The sequence below is a fragment of the Aptenodytes forsteri genome, unplaced genomic scaffold (genome assembly GCF_000699145.1).
Source record: "Aptenodytes forsteri isolate BGI_AS27 unplaced genomic scaffold, ASM69914v1 Scaffold267, whole genome shotgun sequence".
In the NCBI taxonomy this organism is placed as follows: domain Eukaryota; kingdom Metazoa; phylum Chordata; class Aves; order Sphenisciformes; family Spheniscidae; genus Aptenodytes; species Aptenodytes forsteri.
Genome location: NW_008794173.1, coordinates 927,943 through 944,389, shown reverse-complemented (window position 1 = coordinate 944,389; position 16,447 = coordinate 927,943). Strand labels below are relative to the sequence as shown.

At 42.2% G+C, this 16,447-nt stretch overlaps 1 protein-coding gene across 1 annotated transcript in view; it reads right to left on the bottom strand.

Annotated features, from left to right (window-relative positions):
• The window catches only part of CNTN4 (contactin 4), a 132,972-nt gene that overhangs the window by 66,231 nt on the left and 50,294 nt on the right, over nt 1-16,447 (bottom strand). The window contains exons 5-8 of the mRNA XM_009283546.1: nt 14,083-14,185; nt 13,266-13,450; nt 3,007-3,143; nt 1,372-1,501 (exon numbers count right to left, since the gene is read on the bottom strand). Of these exons, the coding sequence (XP_009281821.1) occupies nt 1,372-1,501; nt 3,007-3,143; nt 13,266-13,450; nt 14,083-14,185 (555 nt within the window). The remainder of the gene's footprint in view (nt 1-1,371; nt 1,502-3,006; nt 3,144-13,265; nt 13,451-14,082; nt 14,186-16,447) is intronic.

Genomic DNA, 16,447 nt, shown 5'->3' with positions numbered 1-16,447 from the left:
CCTGGGTGCTGTGGGGCTGCCGGGCAAGGGGAGGCACTGGAGGTACCCACCAACAAGGGCTAAGCCTCTGTCTTCTGAGAAGATCTGCCTTCCTCCCAAAGGCTCATTTTTACCAGGGTTTTGAATACACAGGAAAAGCATCAGTGGGTTTATTTCGATTTCTTTCACGCAGTAACACATCCAATAAATCTTAGCACTGTGAAGTCTAATTTATTGAGCATTATTGTACTTTTCTTGAACAGCAACACTGACAATCTTTCAAATGAATTTTCTTCCTATGCAGGCATCTATCGCTGCTGATAAATAATGACCAATAATTGAAAATGCCGTAATCAGAAAAGACCTCATGCTTTGTTCTTCAGGATAAAGCGGGGAATGATGCTATTGAACATTTGCTTTGAAAACAACTAAACCACTATTTTGTAACCATGAATTCTATTTAACCCTTTGAAACTACATATCTATGCTGACGTATCGGTTTCCAGGCCTGCCACTCGTACAAGAGCAACGTTTGTGAATGAGGTACAGACTCGCAGGACAGCTGAGGCTGGCAGGGACCTCTGGAGATGGTCCCGTCCCACCCCTGCTCAAGCAGGCACAGCTACAACAGGTTGCCCGGGGCCACGTACAGTTGGATATTGAGTATCTCCAAGGATGGAGATGCCACAATCTCTCTGGGCCACCTGTTCTAGCGTTCAACCAACCTCATAGTAAAGAAGTTTTTCTTATGTTTAAATGGCATTTCCTTTGTTTCAGTTTGTGCCCACTGCCTCTTGTCCTGGCACTGGGCACCACTGAGAAGGGCCTGGCTCTGTAATCTCTACTCCCTCCCATCAGGTATTTAACCACCTGGATTCACAGGAGCTTCTCCTGATACTAACTGGGACAAGTACAGTAGGTGTACACAAAACAGGTGGGGAAGAAGTTGTTTTTCTTGGCGAGGGTTTGGGACGGGAGCATTACGATTGCCATTAGAATGGTGAAAGGTCTATTCAGACAGGTGGTTTTTCATCACTTCCTCAAGAGAGTCAGTCTCTGCAGCCCACGAGCAGGCAGTTACTGTCCAGTATGCTCTGAACTGCAATACTTGGGTTTTTCCATAAACGTTTCTGACCAGCAAGAAGTTGAGTAAGCTTGCCAGATCTCCATGCTCAGTCACCTGGATGAATATGGGAAGATGGGATGATGTAAAAAAATCTGTTCTCTGTCTATCCACTTTCTCAAGTTTTCCTTTCATGTCTTACTTAAAAACAACTTGTCAAAGATCCTCAGTAGCACTTCTGCTTCAGATGCTGAAACTTGACAAAACCAGCTTGGGTGAAGGCTTTGCTGGTTTTGGAAGGTTTGCAGCACTCGGGAAAGTAAACTTACCTATGACACTCAGTTCTGCACTGGCAAAAATGATGCCGTGTCTGTTTTCCGCTACACACTGATACATGCCGGCATCCGACAGGCTGACGTTTGTTATCGTGAGTGAGCCCTGTTCTAGCTGAACTCTGCCCTGTAGGAAACAGTAAAACATAAAAAAATAAGAAGATCCCTCCTTGGAACATAAACCCAGCAGTTGTTGTGCTATATTTTATACCAACGTGGACAATAAAAAGTAGCAGTAATGGGAAGAATTTGCATGCTCCAATCTATTTGTCTGCCAGCTAAATTTATGTCAGGTTAGATACTAAATGGTAAAACCAATACAGTAGTTGGTAAATGCAATTTAAACTGGAGGACTTTCCCTTGACTTCCCATTGATTTAATACCCAAACCATTTAGATTAATATCCCTTTCAAGTAGATAAACTTGAATCAAAAAATGCACTTTTGTTCCATAGTGGCGGCCTCCAGCCAACCGTATTCTTTAAAACATTTAAAACAATGGTATTATGAGTATATATGGCAATACAGGCTAGTAAGGCTGGTTGCCATCTTAGCTAGCACAGAGAGAAATACTTAAAATCCTCAGCAGTTTACTGAAAACAATATAGATGTTAATAATTTAATGATCCTTTACTTCCTATCAGCCACTAACGTGATTTAAGTACAAGACCATCTGCTAGTGACCAGCGTGAAACAAGTAAAATTAGTGTGTGGAACAAAAGACCAGGGTATCATTTGTCAGCCTAAGGATATGGAGCTTGTGTTATCAATTTCAATAAGTACAACAAAGTATTCCCTCCCTCCCCAGGAGTTTCACCATTTAAAAACAATAGTAATATAAAGAGCTATTGGCTTTCTACTTGGCCAAAGGGCGGAAATTTAATGCCTGTGCAATCTTTATCAGGGTTGGATCAAATCTGGGCTGCCATATTCTTTCACAATAAATGAAGGGAAAAAAATGCCGGCTACCATGAAACCAATGCTTTGGTGACTTGTTTTAGTTTGTGGTTAACAGGGGGGGATCATGGGACTGAGCGACGACCCTCCAGCAAGAGGCTGGGCAGACAGGGCGGTGGGAGGGGGTGCATTTCCCCAGCTCCTGCGCAGCTCTTCGTGTCCCTGGCAATGGCAGGCCACACTCCTGGTCACCTCCACAGGGACACAGCTCGGCAGGAGGAGTGGGAGCGCCGTTGAAGACCAGCAGAAATGCTAAGGTTTCATTAGCAGCTGAAGTTCACCTGAACATCATAAACTAAAAAACAATTAATCTGGGGCGATCATTTTCTGGCTGCAGGCTCCGTAGTCCCATTCGGCCATTTCCTCTTCTTCACAAGGGTCTCTCCACCCTTAGGTTTGTATCATGGATCCTTCATTTCAGGGAGGACCTCTGTACCTAGAGCTGTCGTGTGTCCTACTTGTCACTAACAGCAGGTCTCCTAAAGCTGTACAGAGGTGCCCACCAGGCACGGCAAGGAATTGCCTACACAGTGGGGGGATTTCAGAGTGCCACCATCATTTCTATTTCCATTCCAAAAGTAATAAAACATGCAGAGATGAGAAAACTGGCGGAGCATGAAAGCACTTGCAGAGCCTGCAACCCTCCTCCCCAGCGAAAGGCTCCAGCGGTGCCTACCTGGGGCAGCAGCGGCTCGCCGTCCTTCAGCCAGCGGTACGAGGGCTTCGGTCTCCCGCTCGCTCGGCATTCCCAGATGACGCTTTCCTCTATGGCTGCATGTGCATCGCTGATTTTCTGAATCCAGTTGGGCTGAGCTGCAATGCAGAAGTAATGAATAAAGCCTTGTGTCTGTAACCAACAATGTGCTCTCTAGGTGCAAGCAAATGGCCATTTCTTTCTTTATTAGCACATTTAAGAGCTGGATTTAATAACATGCTTAGTAATTGCTAAAGATTATTTTTTTTCCCTGAGTACAGTTCTGCTTTCTGAAGGTGGCATGTGCAAGATCAGAACCTGTTTTCATTTTATTTTTAATAAAAACACTTAATAAAAAAGAATAGCTTCAGAAATCCCAATCATCGTACAAAAACAAAACAACAGTTCATGTGCTGCCCCAGTGGAATAAATAGCACCGTTAGACCCCTGATCCTTCAAATAGAGACATTTTCTTCTTCAGGATCTATATGACTTAGGCTTCAAAGCTCTAAAATTTAGCATCCAACTTCAAAACTTGTAATTTAGAACTACCTCTGCATTGAAATTAAGGTTATTCCAGTAACTTAGGCCTGCATGGTTATAGGCACTACTTCAGGTCCAAATTCTCAGTCTTTTCCTAGATTAGGGCCATATCTACGAGTACTGCCACACGAAGATCTTCCACGTGTATGAAAAGTCTTTTGACTCAGTAATTGTATTAATGACATTGAACAAACCTAGAAAGTCCAAAAGCAGATACCGGAGATATGCTTTGGTAGAATTTGGTGAAAACTGGCACTGGCCGTTTTCAGACACTTATGAGATTATATTTTTAGTTGTGTTTCACATATTTTTATCAGAGTTTGTTGTTTGTTGGCTTTTTTTTTTAAATACAGCTTAAGTTTAGCCAGACTTCACATGAAAATCAAATTCTGCTAAAATTGCCACGCGTTTTTGGAGACCATACAAAACCTCTGACTTATTTATGTTACTTTCATAAACCCCATCTGTCTAGATATACCTACAATACTTTTCAGAAAGTCCCATTAAAAATGAGAGTGAGTTCAGATTTTTTTAATGGTCATTTGCCCTATTTTGACATAAGAAAATCTGAGAGACTTAGTAGGAAGATATTACCAGCAGAGGTCTCCAAGAACCTGGTTAATACTTTTTCCCATGTAATCAGATAAAAAAAAAAAAAATTAAGATTACTCAAAGACAGGTAACAACTTTATATATCTCCTTTGGATAAGGACAGGGGCCAGAAAAGATCTGAAAGGATAGATTAAAAAATATCATATCAAAATGGAAGTTCAACATACAGTTGGTATGATTATAGCTAAAATATTGGTACGTCTACCATGACGCGACACTGGATATACACATTCAGAGAGCTGAGTGGCTTTTAAAACTGTGTTCAGGCTGTGACAGAAGCGTGCTTAATCCCACACCTACCACACCGCACACTTCTCTTCTCACGGCACCTACAAAGCATAAAAGAAAGCTGAAGAATTTTGCACAGCATCTTAACTCCAAGGGACTTGCAAAAGAAGCAGAAAGGCAAACTGATGGTAATGACAATGCAGAAGCAAAAGAAGTAGCTGAAAAGGAGAGGCAAGCAGTGTTTACTTCTCTGACTGCCCCTCCTGCCCCTGTAATATTTTAAGCTTGTTTATTATCTGTATCTAAAGAGATATGAAAGGGAAATCTTTTAAATGTAAGAAGATGAAAGTAAATTCTGTCATCTGGAGCAAGAACTTGAACAATTCCATCGAACTGAGACAGGCTGCGCAACTGCAACAGGTTCAGTGGCTCATGGACATTTGCAAATTACTCATTAATTTACACATTTACTATTCTAACAGCATCCAACTCATAATTTTGAAGAGAGTCTTATGATACCGTAAAAGGAGCTCTATAAAACCACACAGATCCATTTGCCTTTCTTGCAGTACTGAGTGTTTTACTGATTTCCCACATGAAAACAAAAAAATTCAGACAAAACAACTGAAAGTAACCTGTAAAGCAAGAAAACCCATGAAAGGTAAGGTGCGCTCTATAACATATAAGTGTATGTTATGCAAAAAGAAAGATAACTCTCGCGTGAGGAGGAAAGAAAATTCAGTATTTATCCTTATTTCAGGCAGACTCCCCAAATAAGGAAAATTCTCACCCAACGCAGCAAAAGACTTTACCTGTCCAGTCTTCCTGCTGTACTTTGAAAGCTGCACATCTGAACTCCTGCCCTAAGTCACAGTGCTGAGATTTAAACGTGTGGTGCTGGAGGCGCTGGGAGCTGCCACCCCTGCTATTCATTTCACTCTTTTGTGCAGCACCCACCAGACGCAGCCTTGCACCACGTGCCACTGTTCACCCCCTCCAGTTATTTTAATCAGTTAAGCTTTCTATCCTAAAGCCATTTATGATGCAGACAACTACAGAACAAGCATAGTAGGTCAAAAAATAAATCTCGGTGAGAACTGGAGGAGTCCTTTGTTTCACAGGAGCTTCGTTCTCTGCTGCTCTTTGGGAGGCTTTTCCAATTAGGTCAACCTCTCCTTTCAACAGTTCATTTCAGAGAATAGCAGGCACGGTCTTGACTTAATCTCGGGTAATACACAAGGGTTGGTTTATGCAGCAAATATGTTTGAGCCACCAAATGAGAGTCGCCATAATATAATGAAATTTGACAGCCTCCCACTGGGGATGATACCAAGACATGGTAATGTGACACAAGATTTCAAGCACAATAATTAAAATAATTCAAATAAGGATATGAAACCAGCTCCACGCTACAACATTTTCTGGTATAGCGACATTATTTGAGATAATGACATGATTTAATCTGTGACTGGTAGCAGTGTTCTAGAAAAAAGTCCTTTGGATCATTTCAGTGGCACTGACCAAAGACGAATGCTTTCATATGATGGGTCTGGAATATCTTGGCCCTGTCTGGAGTACTTAGATATTACTGGACTTGGAAACATCCCGGAGGAAAAATCTAGTACTAAAGAAAAAAATTACATGGAAGGTGGTTAAGAATTCATCTGAGTTGCAAGAAAAATTCATACGCTAAATCTATAAAGTGGAAGAAAAAGCTTAGAAATATAAGCATGACTCTTGCATAAGGACAGCTTTAAAGAAAAATAACCGCGTCCTAGGTGATGATAGCTGTCTGGAATTTGTACTCAAGAGGGATGGAAGAAAAATGATGACAGCAGTTAGAAAAAAACCTGTTTACCTTTGATCACCTTCCAGTCTTCACCAACTCAAAGTGGGTCATTTTAAACCAGGTAATTAGGAAAGTATGCCCAAATATACTCTTCCTTCTCTAAGACCAAAAAATCCAGAATGAGCCTGTCCTTCATTGTAATAAATTGAAAGGCAAAAGTAGGCACTGGAAAGCTAGACCAGAAATCATGTCCTAAAAGGCATCTGAAAATGAAATGACACAGCCGGTGATGATGCATTGCATCAGAAATGAGTAACAAAACCAAAGAATTATGGGAGCAATGTGAGAAATAAACCAGAAATAAATCTGTAGGACTTTGCAATCGTCTGTGAGTTCAAAACAACCAAAAAGACTAAAGCAAATGAGGTAATAATACATATACAGAATCCAATTCTCGGTCGGTGTATATTGATTTCAGTGTTCCTAAGCCAATTTATAGCAGCTGATGACCTAGTGCAGGCTGTGTAATTCATCATTAATGGCAGATGAAAGGCTGAATGACTTGTCCATTACTATATCTATTCTAAGGAGACGGAGACTCAGCCCAAGATCAGAAAAGTCTAAAGACCAGAAAGCCAAGCATAAGAAGTAAGAAAAACAGATGGGAAAAATACACGCGTAATTAAAAATAAAGAATGCAGCCAGTGTATAAGGTTTGTGCAGACAAGTGCACGCGTCATCCTGGTCCAAATGAGGATATAGCTACTGTAAACAAAACCTTTATGTCCCTAATTTGTTATCCTTCCCAATGATCACAGGAACGTGAAACCAGACTTTAAGTTATCACTTTTCCTCTTCTCTTCCTTTCCTCCTCTTAATCCCTTCCTCCTGACCTCTACTGCCAATTAAGGACTATTTGAAATCCATACAACTCTCAAAGCTGTGCAAATCCTCCACCAAAGTGATTTGCTTGAATGCTGCACCTAAATGATCTCCATTTGTCTGCGTCTTTGGAAAGTTCACCAGATACTGCCACTCGGGCAGGATGTCTCCTTTCTGCCTCTCTAGAAGACTGACCATAATGAACCAGTCTGGGAGTTCTGCTTGGGACTAAAATATTAAATATCAGAGGAAAAGAAATAAGAGGAAAATTTGAAGGAGTTACTGTAGCTGATAAAAATACCTAAATTGTCCCTACCTCTTATTTACCTCCTGTTCCATAAGCTGTTCTGCACCATTGCATGACTTTCTCCCCGGTTACGCTGGGCACCAAAGGACTGTAGGTATTACAGGCACGTTCATAAAGACCAGTCCTCAGGGATTTAGTTATTTTTTTATCCCTGACGCTCTAGGCTGCAGCTACCCAGGGGAGTAAGGGAGGTGTGGGGCGCTCTATAAGTAGCCTTCACAGTTCATTTCTCATACCTATTTGTATTTTTGCTTCTCCTGCTGGAGAGCTATTTTTCCAAGCCAAAATGATAATAATTTGAGCACTTTTTCTGAATCTCCTAAAAATGGATTTCTCTATAAGCAGGTTTCCAGCAATCCCTTGGAAAAGGAAAAGTGGAGGACAAACATGCCTGTTCTCTGTGCAGAAACTTGTTCTGAATGCAAGACTTCCCTTGGGCAGCAAATTATTCAAAACTCAGAGTTACTCCCTCCTCCACTAAAGTCTGAGAAAATACATATTGCACTGGCAGGAGCCAAGACATCCTCCCTCCGAGCAGTGATTTTCCCCAGGGTGAGTGTAACCAACCGAGATTGGGCACTGCAACAATTGCTCCCAAGGCCAACTGCCCCCTTCTGGAAGGACGGATTTGGCTGCTGCCAAGTGTTTAAGTGGTGGTTAACCAAGAGTTAAATTGGCACGATATTCTGAAACAACACAGGATTTGAGAACTTCAAATAAAATGAACATGGAGATGCTTGAAGGTGAGAAATCAATTGGCAACCTATCTGCGTAACAGGTAGCAAACCGGGTTTTCTAGTGAGGCATGTAAATTACAATTAATAATAATGTATACTTGTCCTATTTATGTGAATTTTCTTGTATTTTTATCAGTCCAGAAACTCATTTTATTTCAAGTGGCTTTGAATTTTCAGCAAATTATTTGTGATCTGGGACCTAAACGGAGTAGAGACATAAAACTGCCTGATTTTCAGTTATGCAAATTTCCTTTTTAGACCTCTAAACATAATGAAGAGCATAATGTAATTTACACTTGAGGTATTTTTATAGAATGGCATAAAGTAGCTTTCACACAAATAAAACACAGGCCCACTGATGAAAGGGGGACTCTTTTCACTGCAAAATTAAGGAGCCGCATAAATTCCTGGTGGGACTGATTTGAGAAGTATTTAATCTGAAAAGTGGTCCAGACAATTAAATGGCTTCTGCTGAATATCTTACAAAATGCTGCAAAGAACTGTAATGAGTTACAAATAAGTCTGTTTCTCTGCTAATGCGGTTGCTGCTGCACTGACACTTTTAGAAACCATTTTAACTGCAAATTTTTCCTCCAGGCCTTGGCTTGCCAGCAAGGTGCTGGGAGGGAGCGGATGAGCTCAGGCGAGAGAGACGCTGGAGGACCCCGGTCCAACACAGGCGATGCCGAGTCAGCACCCGTATCCATGCCGGCCGAAACCAAGCCATTTCAGTACTTGGATATTTTCCTTCTCTTCCAGGCCGTGTAAGACAAGTGTTGATCTGACTGGAAAGCCCAACGCCAAATTGCATGGTTTTGGTCATAATTCTGACAGACAAACGTTCCTGGTGGTGGTGCAGCTCCTCAGCCCCAAGCACCCCTGCCTGTACTGGGATGCCTGTTCCCAGCCCGGCAGCCCTGCCTGCACGGTGGAGCAGCCTCCCCTGGTGCTGCTTTCTTATTGCTGTCGCTACCAGCCCCACTGAATGTGCTTATATTTGGATCACCTTGACCAACAGCTCTTTTTTCCTGTTTTCTGTTATTCAGACTATACATGTCGTTGGGGTGGGGAATATTAAGATGTTGCATTGTCTCATCAGACAGAATCAATATAGGAAAGTCTAAATGCGCACTGAAGTGAAGCCCAAGGAGTAAGCACTGGCACAACGATCTTATTTCACACTTTGCATAAAAAAAATACACTTGTATTTTAAAAAAGTCCAGGAAAGCAATATGCTGGTGTGGTGGTATGGAGACCTTTGATGATGGTCAGCAGGGAGAACCTGGCCAAGGCACGTCAGCGGAGCTGTAGAGGGGCGCGAGGCTCTTGCCCGTCGCGGGAAAGGCATTGAGCACAGGGATAAGCAGCCACAACACCACCTTATGAGTTTGTTGTGCTTGTGCATCTGCCTGGTGCATCTGCCCGTTGCCTCTTGTCCTATGCTCAGCACAATCTTTGGGTTGCAACCGTCTGACAGAAGATCTGACTGAAATGGCATCTAAACTTAACATAAATGAAACGACGTCTGTGATGATAATAAATAAGCATCTCCTTGATGCTGGTTTTATGAATGAAAAGGCAATTTCTCTTTGGATTAGCTAGCTAAGGTAATCTGTTTACTGTACTTCTGCCAAAAAAAATGCTGCAGATCAAAACACATAGCTGATGGCGTGGCGGACCCTCGCTGCCAAGTTCAGTGGAAAAGCAGGCCCTCGAAGCAGAGGTGGTGGTGCAGCCAGCGCCGTGGCAGTGATGTGCTCCGGCTGTGCCGATGCCAGCTCCCGCTGGGGACCTCACCTGCCTCAGCCACAGGGAATGATCTGGCCTGGTTCACAAAGGCGCAGGGGCTGCAAGGAACAAGCTGCAAAGTCAGGAACGCAGTGTGATGTGTGTTTACGGCTGGTAAATGAGGGTGAAAAAGAAGAGGTTTTGCAGTTTAATTTGCTAGTTCTCAGGAGCTAATTTGAGGTACGTGGTATCTGGTTAGGAATGGCAGACAGAACAAGAGACTTACGGCAAGAAAACAAGCGATATGTCGTTCAGAGTTATAATAGTCAAGGAAACAGGTATAAGTCACTGTAATTGCATTAACATTAACATGTTTTCTATCGTGTAGGTCTATCTATCAAGTAGGACATACAGCACTCAGAACAAATGCTTTTGGAGAGCAATAAAACACAGCCTGTTGCAGGGGCTCAAAGCAGAGAAAATGGAGGAAGAACAGATCTTGCATGTTTAATTAACCTTTCCTGCTGCAATGAGAATGTCAAACAACTTCAGTGTCACTGATATGCTAACAGAGGAAAGAATAAACATTGATACAAGAATGAAATACAGCAAAAGTCAACCTTCCCTGACAACTTCCAGGAGCACTGAAAGAACCTGACAATGGAGGCAACTCTGGGTTATCTACAGCGAGCAGGCAAATCTGAATTTCATTTTCTTTTTCTTCTTGTTTTTATTTTATACTATGCAGAGAGGCAGATAACTGGGTTTAAAAGAGTCACGCCTTTAGAGCCAGATTGCGATCTCCAGGGCACGCATCATGACAGAGCATGTCACTGCACGTAGGTGGCATGTCCGCCCGCCCGCACCACATCCTCCGGAGCGTTCCCTTCTCCGGGTGCCAGCCCTGGCCTGCCAAAAGCAACCTGAAAAGCTCTGCCAACATTACAGTTGTATTTCAATAATGACATAATACTTCTCAGCTTTAAAAAGAAAAATGATTAAGGAAAATGACTTTCAGTTTCAACTATTCGTATAAAATGTTTACAGTAAGTTACTTTCCCTAAAAAAATTTCGTTGCAAACTCCAGAGCCTAGCTTACAGAACGCAAGTATTTTTAAAAGGGATCTTTTTTCAGTACTAAATGTCTGCCAAACACAAGGTATGCTTGAAAATGGAATACTTATAAACTAGTAACTCATCATCCTCAAGACAACAAGGACGATGTTTTAGTCAATTATCTTTAAAACCAGTAACTAGCAGGTGGCAGGCTAACACCTCTCCACAGGGAACTCCTCTGCTCACATGAAGAAAAGTGGATGTAAAGATAGCTCCCAGCATCACAGAGAGAGAGGAGGACACTCCTCTTCCCACAATATCTTGAGCTTCTTTGCTGAAATGCCATCTTGAGAGTGAAAATCAGCACTAGCCATGGTGGCAGCTTTTGTGTAGGATCTGCAGTCCTCCAAGAATGGGATCCAGACTGGTAAATTCATTACAGTAATTAGATTATAATTTAATATATGCAATGGTAGGAGTATACCAAAGGCTCGATTTACTGCTTTGTGAGGAAGGCAGGTATGGCCGTGGGTCTAGCAAAACTGTACAACTTGGTGAGTCTTTTCATTTACTGTCCACATGGGAAAAATCAGGGGAAACATGCATTTTTTTGATGAACAGAAAGGAAATCTTCAAATCTCTTAATTAAAAAAGAAAAAACAGTTTGAATCAACCCCAGATTATTTCTTTAACATGAAAGATTTCACTTTGTTCTTGCTATTTCACTCCTTTTTAAGGTTTTCTCATTTAATATTTTACTCAATTTTAAAAGAACTCTTCATTTGAAATGGAAGCCCCAAAAGTTCTGATTTCTAAATGAAATGTCTTTTAGAAATATTTCCAATTTTAAAACATCTCTATATATGCTTTTTTTAAAAAAAAAAATTACATTACTCACCAAATTCAATCCAGTTTTGCCAGGAGGGTTAGTTCCCCAACTCTTTTTCTGTGGCAAATTTACTATAAATCAAAAACATTCTTCTCATCTCTGGAGTTCAACCCAATCTTCCCTGCTGACAGAAGCTGGGCCCTCAGGAGCATTTGGGGGAGAAAACACTGAATTTCTCTCCATGTGTTCGATAAAGAATGACACTCTATTATGCTCCTGAAGATGATAACAGGGCAGCAACAAAACAAAGATTTTTATGACGGTGGGGAGGTCTCTGCACACTTGCACGCGGGGTATGTAACCTGCAGCTTTCTCCCCTCCAAAAAACATCAAACAGAAACTAAGTACCAAACCAGCAGCCCATTTGTACCTCTAAAACCCCTCTCTGTGACTCTCGTTCACCTCTACGCAGGTAAATTCACAGTAACTCAGAACAGCTCAAACTTTCCCCCTGTAAGCTTGGTTCAGCTCCTAGACGCATTTAACTTGCTTTGCAAGATGGGGCTGTTTCCAGCAGAAATTTGGGGATGGGTAGACCCTTGTATCAGGATTAGAGGCACCAACGCACCTTCTACTTAACACAGAAGTACTACGAAGCTGAAGTTTTACATTTGTATTGTGCCCGGATCAATGATGTGAGCTCCCCTCCAAAAAACATCAAACAGAAACTAAGTACCAAACCAGCAGCCCATTTGTACCTCTAAAACCCCTCTCTGTGACTCTCGTTCACCTCTACGCAGGTAAATTCACAGTAACTCAGAACAGCTCAAACTTTCCCCCTGTAAGCTTGGTTCAGCTCCTAGACGCATTTAACTTGCTTTGCAAGATGGGGCTGTTTCCAGCAGAAATTTGGGGATGGGTAGACCCTTGTATCAGGATTAGAGGCACCAACGCACCTTCTACTTAACACAGAAGTACTACGAAGCTGAAGTTTTACATGGATCAATGGCTGGGATCAATGATGTGAGTCCAAGAAGAGCAGCTGTACAAAGTCTTTGGGTGGAGAGGATTCTGCCAGCTCCAACAGGGTTAAATCCCAACTTTCCAGGCTGTGCAATCAGTGACCCCTCTTGAAAGCAGTCCTTAATTGGTTATAAGCAATTAACACTTATTTACACAAGCTGGGGCAACACATACATAATAAATCCCAAGTTGTAACCACGATGATGCTCCACCAGAATACCTGCTTTACCCTCACAGCCACAAGAAGGCAAATGAGCTGTTTGCAAGTGCTTTCTGCTTGTTACCATGCCAATGTCCTTCCAAGCGAAGTGCTTTTGTTCCAACTGCTCTGATTCTCAATTAACATGCACCATTCAGACAGGTTTTATTTCAAATTATACCCTTTTTGAGATGTGCTGTTTGTAAAATAATTTTAAAAATACCCCCAAAAATCAGGTTCTCACAAAATATTTACTGCATATTGCACTTGATACAATAAAACCCCCTGAAAGCAAGCAGACTGCTTACCATAAAACATCAGCTGTCCTCGTGCAACATTTTTCCCTCTCACATTTTCAGCTACACACTCATAGAGTCCAGCATCTTCTTGCTGAAAATTTGGGATTTCAAGAAGTCCACTTGATCTGTGTCTCCTGGCTTTTCTGGGTATCTGTTTCCCATCCGCTCTCCTCCAGCTAATTGTAGGAACTGGGCTAAATAAGAAAAATAAAGCAAAATAAGACTCATAGAAAAAGCTATGGGTCTTGTCCCGATAAGCTTGTCTGATCAACTTAACACTGTTCCAATGTTTGAGGATGATGAGGATGTGGTCAGTCTGAAGATTCTGCATAGGATCTGGAGCAATTTTATTATGGGTCGCTTATATATAATATAAATATATATACGTATACTAATGGTGTATTGCTCACATAGACTTAAAAACAGGAGACTGTATATTATAAAATTGATGTTTTGACAAAGTTGAATTTGGGGTTCTCCTGTGACAATACATGCGTTTTCCTACCAGTCCCACATTTTTATTTTGGAGACGTTGCTAGTATTTACTTTAGAAACAAGAGACGCGTTTTAAGTGTTGCGTGAGACCTCAGAACAGGAGATGCACAAACACATCTTTACAAAATAAGTTACATCTTCTCTCTTCCTTGGGAGTTTATATTTTTGGTGAGCAAAGCCCCTGCTCCCCAAGTCCCTCGTCTGTTATGAATGCTTGCAATAAGTAGCTTCTGCTGAGGCAAGTGAAGGATTAGCAAGTCTTGCAAACTCTATAATACAGCACTATGAAAGTGAGAAGCTGGAGGAATGATAATAATGGATCAAAACTTACTTCCCCAAGGCAAAGCACTCCAGTTTCACCGTTGTTCCTTTTGCAGATGGAACCGTTTCCGGGAACTGCACTTCTATTTTCGGCTCATACTCTCCCATCACCCCTGTGAACATAAAATAGATGCTAAGGCTTGGTTGAATTTTTGCAATAAATTCGCAAGTGTTCCCGTGCTAGCACAGAGCTGTTCTATACATCATTACTTGCCCAATTAATCCATTCATTTTAAACATGGCCTGTTTCTAACAGCCGTGTAGTGTGGGCTCTTTTCCCATTTACTGCCAGAGGAAAATCTGAACCAGTGCTCCACACCATCTGCCAAAGATTAAAATTTCTTCATGGCTCTGTTACTTTTTGCTTTTGAATATTCAAGATTTTTGCAGGTAACTTGTGAAATAAGGAAAGCAATAATAAGGGAGGTTCACCACCTTCCAGAAAATGAAATGCGGAACAAATAGCCATTAGAAAAAGTTTTAAAAGCACTGGAGCTAATCAAGGCTTCTATTAACTTCAAGGATTTAGATGTGCAGAGATCATATACTCTTCGGGTAATTTCTTTATTTTTACTGCCCCAGTAAATCATGTATCGTGGCAGCCTCTTCATGAAATTGTGTTTAAAAATTTGCGCACATAAAAAGGCCGTTATATTCAGGATAAATGGCTACATTTCTAGTCACTGTACTGTCTTAAAACCGGCACATATAATTTCACCAATAGTGATTATCAGCTAATTGATGATTGCAGTTTAAATCTTAACTGCGCGGCGCTTCCTGGATGTTGGCCAAGTGCAGGGCAGGCGAGGAGCATGCAGGCTACGAGGCAGGAGCGGTGCTGGATCAGACCAGATGAGTGCCACCAGTATGCACAAATACAGCAGTAAGTTAGCACAAGTAATACAGAAATGAGATAGCACAAGTTTGCAGAGATATTCAGGTAAGTCAGGGCTGCTTACGGTGGCCTGTGATTGCAGTGCTGCTTTCTGTCCCTCTGCTTTGCAAAGAGGATGCAAGAAAAGCTTTTTTTTCCCTTTACTTTTTCACAGTTAAGAGTTTTAAAGCTGAAAATGCTCAGTATGAGGCTTACATGAAGTCTACCTTTACTTGTTGACCTGTATAATACCTGTTCTGGTGCAACAGGAGGTTATGTCTTCTTTCTTCCAACCCATTAACTGCAAATAAGCATTGCTGCTACATTATATAAAGAGTAGTTGCTGCACAGCATGTGTCATCAAAATTAAATGCATTTATGAACGATATGAATACTCTTGCCATAGTCCTATCCTGGCCAGCACATACAGCAGGAAACCCACGAGTCCGTGTCAGCGCTCCAGCATTTACATACCATACAAACAAGAATTAGGGGCACGTTACTCGTTAGCCCTCTGCACCTTAACACTGTGGCCCTGAAAGGCTGGAAGTGTCTGTTACAGTTAATGTCCTGGAAAATTCTCTCTTCTCCCAATTGTGACTGCCAAATCTTTGCAATCTTGCCTAAATTTCTCCAGACTCTGTACTAAATGTTTGTTGAGCGAGCTTCAGCCAAGCCAAGAACAGCTACTGCCCAGTGGTGTCCAACGGCAAGGCTGGGTGTGAACATTTGGGAACAGCAGCACTGTTTTGCTGATATTAGAACTTACTGAGATCTTTTCCCAGAAGAGTATTTCCACATTCTGCAATAAAGACCACAAATTTGGTAGAGAAAGAGCTTTTGAGGCTACGCATCCCACGAAAGCCTGACCGGATTCAGGCAGCTGCCTCACTTTGGAAGATGCTGACTTTCAGACTGGAGACTTACCTGGAGAAATTATGGTCTCCATCACCCTCCCCGAGGTGGCTGAAAAGCTCCTCAGTGCCTGTGCCACCAGCCACCCCCCGCCCCACCACAGCCCAGGCACGCAAGCAGAGGGGATGCAGCCGCCCCCAAAACCACTCTGCAGGCTCCGCCGGCAGCCAGCCAGAGGGTGGGAGATGATGCAGCGGCCAAATAACATGGGAGAAAGGGAGCTGGCCCGAGGAGCTGCCTGCCTGCTGACTGGCGAGCTACAAACCAGCCCTCAACAATCAAAATCCGCTAAATGGTTCCTTCTTCTGCGCCTCCTCCGCTCCTGAAGCAGGAACTTGGTCCCCTTAGGCAAAGCAGGCTGTGAAGTATCATGTGACACTAACGGGCTATTTAGGAAATTAAGGCAGAATGTATTATTAATACGTTATTCACCTGACAGAGCAGGAGACAGGAATGGGTGGGAGGAGAAATGACTTTTTTTGCCTTCTCTTCACTCATTCCTTTTATTGTTCCCGTTTCTTTGCCTTGGGCTGGGACTTGGGAGCTCTAATCCCAGGGGTGACAAAACCCCAGACTGGGACGGGAA